General features: G+C 33.4%; 1 protein-coding gene across 1 annotated transcript; it reads right to left on the bottom strand.

Moving 5' to 3' along the window:
* Positions 1-2,907: 2,907 nt before the first annotated feature.
* On the bottom strand, positions 2,908-4,314 carry LOC132166505 (EPIDERMAL PATTERNING FACTOR-like protein 8). The gene is made up of 2 exons (XM_059577329.1): positions 3,375-4,314; positions 2,908-3,266 (listed from the first exon to the last, which is right to left on the bottom strand). The coding sequence occupies exons 1-2, from the start codon at positions 3,463-3,465 to the stop codon at positions 3,028-3,030; spliced, it is 330 nt and encodes a 109-aa protein (XP_059433312.1). The 5' UTR covers positions 3,466-4,314; the 3' UTR covers positions 2,908-3,027.
* Between the last annotated feature and the right edge of the window lie 3,026 nt (positions 4,315-7,340).

Here is a 7,340-nt window from a genome sequence, read left to right on the forward strand (position 1 = left end):
AAAAAAAAAAAACGAACGCTAAATTTTTCTCTTCTCCCTCTTCTGAAATCTTGATTACAAGAGATGTATTTCAGAATTTTCTTAATGTGTCAATATTTCTCGGAATTGTCTTAATGTGTCGATATTTATCGGAATTGACAGAAATGTTTCATGTAATGGAAGTTCTATCTTCAAGTTAAATCAAAGCCTTACCATTTGTAAGTACATATTTTCTAAATATTTTACTTACTGCTTTTATATTTATATCTATGCTTTGTAACATGTTTTCATATATATAGGAGGCGCCCTACCGAACTTCTCCTTATGAATTTCATGGCATCTCATAGGGGAGAAATTGTGGATGCGGGTAATAGCAATATCTGCATTTACATCCGTAAAATGTAAATAATGGTTTTTGATATCTGCAACCGCATCTGCATCATGGGATTATTATCCACATTTGCGCGGTTAGTGCAGGTAATAAGTGCAGATATTATTTGCTATCTCGCATTTGAGGTAATGAATGTTTTAACCTTGAGAAGTTGTAATTTACTAATTATTTCTTCTAGTAAATACACAAAAAATAAAAAAATTATAGCTGAACACTATTGTTCAAATCACACTTCCTAATCATTTTGCCAAGAAATTTTCATCACATATATTATTTAATATTTAGCTTCTAGTATTTCTATAGTTGGTGACGAGAAAAAACATTCTAAAAAATAATAATAATGATGAAGGAAGAACATATAGGGCAATTAAATTAGAATAAATCAGAAGAGTTTCCTAAAAATAAAATCTACACACATAAATTAAAAAATATTAAATATAATATATATATAAAGGAATGCTGAGATGATCCGCATACCCTAAAATCGCTATTCGCATCCGTATATGCGGATAAGTGCGGATAGCAGATGCGAGCAGTTATTATTCACCTGCATTTTCACCCCAGTGTCTCGTTGTTTCTTTATAAATTTCTAGCTGAATAATGGTGCTTTAATCCACACTTATTTGCTATATATAGCTGGTAAGCAATATTTATTGCCCATTTTTCTATAAAATGAGGAAGGCCGATAGCTGTTTTGCTAACCCTTTGGGTTGTGGAATTTTTATTTTTTATTTTTTATTTTTTAAAAGTGATATTTATATTGTCTTTTTATTATTATTATTATGATTTTTATTTATTCTCTCTTTTAGGAGCGGTGGCGTATTTAATTTTACTTTCTTTTTTTTTTCTCATAAAAATATTAAAAATTAAACCTAAATATAGTGGACAAACTTTTTAGAACAAAAATAATGTTTGGCAAGTTTGACCATTTGTAAAGGATAGGATTCTATAACACGAACTCTTCGGAAGCATCAATAATTGTGTTGTGAAGTTCGGCAATGCATGCATTATAAGGATATATGATTAATTGTTGGTCCTAGAATGTTATGTTGCATGTGTATTACGTTGTTCTATTTATAGCTACAACTCAAAACAGCACCAATACAATTTCGGATCCGGCTTACATGCTGTTATTTTAATAACAGCATGTATGCTGTAGTTGAATCAACGGTCAAGATTAAATTTTAAAGTTGACTTACATTTATAAGCATTTAATAAGAGAGATAAAATGAAAAAGAGATTTTGAAAAATTAAATCTTGACCGTTGATTAAACTACAGCATACATACTGTTATTTTAATAACAGCATATAAGCCAAATCCTACAATTTCACGTCTCTTGCAATTAATTTTTGGATTCGAACAGCAAAATTTATTAAAAATTGTTTAACACCAATCTTTTATATTTCTTGGTACGGTACATTCACCTCAAGCTAGGGCATCTCGAGTCTACTCATCTAATTTAGTGGGTTCTTTAAGAATTTCAATAATGACAGAAATTTCCTCCAAATCCGTTTAGAAAAAATTTTCTTCAACCTACTTCAATAGGTGATAAGTGTCATCTTTCACATATTTGTTTTTTAATATTTTCAAGAGTCATTTATTGTCATTCTATTAACCTAATAATCTAAATATTAATTTTTGAGAAACTCAAAGATATTGAATGACACTTGTCACTTATTGAAATAGGTTGAAGAAAATTTCCTCCAAACTAGTTTAGAAAATTTGTGTCCTTTCAAGAACTTAACCGTGGTCCCTAAGGAGTAGCTCAATCGGCTGTGTACCACGTCTCATGAAGCGGATGTCACTAGTTCGAATTCCTCTTCTCTTTTCCCTTGTGTGGACATGTTAAAAAAAAAAAAAAACAAAGAACTTAACTGTGATACCTAGATAGCAACACTTTCATGGAAAGTAATCAAGCCATTAGATCACCATCATTTTTATAAGAAAAACAAGTCAATAATCTTCTCCGCACGGAAGCCACTCGCCCTCGTCAATCTCCAAACGGCTAGCTATTAATACGATTAACACGGTAAATATCTCGCCTATAAAGAACTTCACGTCTTATGGGCATCAAGGCTACTATAATGGACTAAGAGCCTCTCCCCTTAAAAGTGGTATATGCAAGTTTTTTACATGCACTAAAAACATCACCGAGGTGGTGTTTGTCAAACACCAAGGTAGTCCACTGTTTACACTTTTTGTAAAAAAAAATTAATAATAATTGGTATAAAAAAATGAAAATGTGATATATATTGAAAAGTAAAAAAATTTATTTTGTATTTATTTTGTATTTGAATAGTAATAAAAAGTGAATGAATATTTATTTTTTTAAAAATAAAAGTGTATAATATTTAAAAAATGGTAATGTTTTTAACAAACCGAGCCTAGAATATTTACACAAAAATCATCCAAGTAATGATTGTTATTCTTTTGGAGAGAGAGAGAAGGAGACCCTAAATTAATGAGAACGTGGGGAGTCTGTACCAAGGCAACTGTGCAAATAGAAACTTCTGTAGATAACACTTCAAAGACTATCTAATAATAATATTATAAGCATTGATAATTTATCTATAACAAATTCATCACAGAAATTAACATGTTAATGTTGAGGATTTTGACTATATAATCTACTCAAATTCGATCAACCTTGGAAGTTTCAAGGTTGGAAGAACTTATCTTTACATTTGCATTTCCATGAGAGAAGATAATAGCTCTCATCTCCCTGATGAGATGAAACCTTCAGCTTCAAGTCAGGTCTGTGGCGTGGAGATGGAACCAAAGCAGCCATGCAAGGCCGGCAGCTCAAGCACTTGTTAACACACCGTGGAGGCCTTGACCCCAAAACCAACTTCATTTGCTTCACACCTTCACTCTCCCTCACTAAATTTGACCCACCTGCAAGAGAATTAAGAACCCTCTGTGTGAGATATTTTATATGGGTTTTAGGGAAAAAGAAAGAAAGAAAGAAAGAATGGGTATTTCTTTGTCTTGTTTTTTTTTTACCTGATTTGGAAGGTAAGAATGTGAGTGATAAGAAGACCATCACAAAGACAGCATTCTTGAGCCCATTTAAGTCTTTTCTTGATGAAACCATCAATCCTTTCTTCAAGTAAAAGGAACACCAGAAAGATGAAAGTTTTGCAGAGGGGTTTGGGAGTTCAATTAGGGAGAGATGGGTGGTGGGGAGAGATAGTGTATTGCTTTGCTCACTGGTAGGTCCCAACTGCAATTACTTGGCTCTGAAGTTTCTTTGGGAGCAACAGTGGCTCTGACTTCAGGTTTTCAGTGTGAATGACAGGAGTCTCAGTTTTTGCTGGCAGAAATGACAATCCTTTGCTGCCTTTTCAAATTATTGGAGTACCCTTTTTTGTCATCATCTACACTTTGTTGAATCATTCCCGCTGGGTTCTGTTTTGTCACTAAAGGCCATGAGTCTATGACCTCTTGACATTGGGTTTTGGTTGAGGGAAAATATGGAAACAACCCTTTATTCTCTGACTATTTTTAGATCAAGGCCAGACATTTTTAATCTTTCTTTTTTTCTTTCAATTTTATTACCATGTGTTAAAAGTTTTTTCTTTTAATTCACAACAACCTAGAGTGTAGACATGAAAGTAAGCTCTCATGACAGATCTGTAGCCAGCAGAGCTAGTGGTTGTAACCCATGATGAAAATTCAGAGTATTTATAAGAGAACCCCAGATAATATAACTTAATTCCTTACTACCTTTCGAGAGAATTTAAAGACTAAAGTTTACAATAGTTGAGGAATCTCGTTTAAGAGCGGTGAGTTTGAAACCCTATTAAACAAGATTTTGTTGAAGCTCAAATCCGGATATAAGAAATTTGTAAGACCAAAAGGGTTCTCCAAAATCCCAAGCAAAAAGATGAAATAAATTTAAGCAAGAAAGGATAAATACGAGTCTAAAGAGACCGGAGGTGGGGACATCAGGTTGGGGGAGGAGGGGAGGGCTCGTTTTTCCCTCCTCCCTACGACGGGGCAGGGGAGAGGGAATTTATTTTCTTTGACAGTGTTCTCATATGACTTATCAATTCATTAAAAAATCAAAATCACGTATGAGTTGACAAACCGACACAAATTTCTTCCATATTAGTATGGAAAAAATTTTCTCTAACCTATTTTAATAAGTGATAAGTGTCATTTAACATTTTTGAATTTCTAAAAAATTAAAGTTTAAGTTATTAGGGTATTAGAATGACAATAAATGAGTTTTAAAAATATTAAATAAAATATGTAAGAAATGACACTCTAGACTTATTGAAATAGATTAGAAAGAATTTCTTTCGAATTCAAATAAAAATTACCTCAAACAACTACAAAGTATCTAGATAGATTTTTTGTGGAAATCTTTAAACATTGATCTTTTGATACAAAAGTCCATCCTACATGAATAGAATGGAAAGATCTAGCTAGCTAGCTAGCGGTACTAGAACAATGGCTTTTAAGTTTTAACTGACTCTCTTACAAAAAAAAAAAAAAGTTTTAACTGACTCAACGAAAGAACAGAACCAGGACACAATCCCATATCACTTCAAGTGTGAAGAAAAAATCTCTATTATTTGGACAATAGATTCATAAATGGACAAAGCTCAGTAGGTGGGGGGAGGGGTAGTTCATTAATGATAGGTAAATACATAAAATAAGCTAAAAATATCTCCTTTTCCCCATCAAGAAGATGAATGGGAAAAATCTCTATTGAACAAGATGAAGCAGAAAGTAGTAATTTTAACGAAGAAGCTACCAATTATGCCATGTACAAATTATCTCAAGGATAAAGAAGAAATAAAAATAAAAAGCCTTTCGATCTTCCATTTCCAAGCAAGAAATGAAAAAAGTTATAGTACTCGCATAGTCAAGTACATGTCTTAGGAAATTGATACTCGATTAAGGAGTAATAATAACTATTACAGAAGTTAAAAATGAAATAACTCTTTATATTCATTAGTTTGATTGTAACATTAAAATAAACTTGGAATATGTATTAATTCTATTGTTTAGTACAATGCAACACGTCGGTAAATAGAGTCATATTATAATCAAAGTTCCTAAAATATCGTTATAATGGAATTATAATTTATATTTTTATTGACTCTTTTTTTTTTTTTTTTTTAACATAAACAGTTATATTAGAAGGGAAAAGCTTTAAAGTGTGAATATTGCTTGTTACATTTAAAAAAAAAATCCAAAAATCGGATTTTAAAACAAATACACTTCTCGAATATTTTTTGAAACTTTTTTAAATGACGCATTTAAATTTGCAAGCCCGTTCCCCAACGGCTACCTAAGAAAAATTCAAATCCTAATTTCTATTAAGTTCCCCGTCGCCTTTCTCTCTAAGAAAAAAAAAAAAAAATGTTCCCAATTCCTCCTCCTCCGCTCCTCATTCCTCCTCTCCCTCACCCTCTCCAATGGAGACCACCAACGCCATTCTCAGCACGCCCCCGACAAGTCCCGCAAACACCCCAACCCCGTCTCCGCCGACTCCTCGGCTCGCTCCTCTCGGTTCGAGGCCTACAATCGTCCCCTGGCGGCGGAGGCGGCCTGCGGGGAGAAGCTGCCAATCCCGGAGATTTGGCCCTGGGTGGAAAGACCGACGGAAGAGCTCTGTCCTCGAGCCCTGCTGCCGCTTCCAGGTTTTATTTTCTCTGTGCCCTTCTTTCAAATTGATTGCTGGAGATTTTGGGAAAAATGGAAAGGTAATAGAAATTGGATTTACGTATGCGGTTCATGTTGAAACGATTGGCCTATAGTTTCGAGCAAGTGAAATGAAATGAAATGTAGACTCTGGAGGCCGAATGATTGTGTTTGTTTTATTTAATTGAATACAGATTATTGTTTAAGCGAGTTTCAAATAATCAACTCTCTAAGCGCTACTAATGGTATCTACTTTTGTCTCCCCTATTTTTATACTCAAAATTGGGATTAACGTTTTAGGCTACCTTTTAAAAATGTCGGATTCACAGATGTATAGTATGTATTCAGTGCTTTATATTACACTTCTATTCCTTGTTTGGTTGCCAAGAAAGTGGAGAAAGTTGTGAATTACAAAGTTGTAAACATGAAATTACTTCATATGTTCAATTATTACGTTGAAACGGTGATTGATGAAAACAATCAATCTTCTCTCTCTTGTTGGCGCGTGATGTGTTTGATAGCTGTCAAATCTGGGTAGTGCACATTGGGTATTAGCTTGTGCTCTGATTTACATTCAAAAAAAGGTCAAGTTGCTGGAGAAGTTATAATAACCAGGGGCAACAAGATTTGTAAATTGTAATATGAATATTCATGGGAAAATGGGGTTGCAATTCGCTCCATTCTGTCATCATAGATATCTGTCTTCATTGCATTTTGTTTTGACAGTTGCGTTATATTCTTATATTTCTGTTTCTGTTTTTGTTGGTTGACTGGCTGAACAAGATTATTGCATATATTTCGCTGTATCTCCACAAGGTCTGACCACTCCTAAATTTTATTTATTTATTTTTCTTTGGCACCTGAAAAATTGAGAAGCAATTGAAACAAATTGAATAAGAGTAGGAAAAAGTGCATAGAAATATGTGTAGGAAGAAGGAATTAGGGAGCTGCTTGTCCAGAATAAAACAAAACCTATAAATTGAAATATACAAGTATTAAACAAAACCTATAAACAGAACTAGGGAGCTGCCTGTACTTGCCGAGGGCTCTTCTGTCTCCATTCTGCTTCCAGTGAGTTTCTTCTTGTAGTATTTTAATTCCATAAAGTAATCGTATTTGATAGTCAGTTTTGACTTTTTGAGTGAAGAATGAATGAAGTGAGCTTTAGATAATGTGAACAACTTCATAACTACGTTACAGTAGCCTACTTTGCTTGTGCCTTATTTTTTTAACTTTTTGTTTGATGCATTTCTCATAGTAATTTCCAAATGATTCAACTGGCAAGTTTAGCAAGTTGATCTAGAGTAGGCAACA

This window comes from Corylus avellana, chromosome ca11 (genome assembly GCF_901000735.1).
Source record: "Corylus avellana chromosome ca11, CavTom2PMs-1.0".
Classification (NCBI taxonomy): domain Eukaryota; kingdom Viridiplantae; phylum Streptophyta; class Magnoliopsida; order Fagales; family Betulaceae; genus Corylus; species Corylus avellana.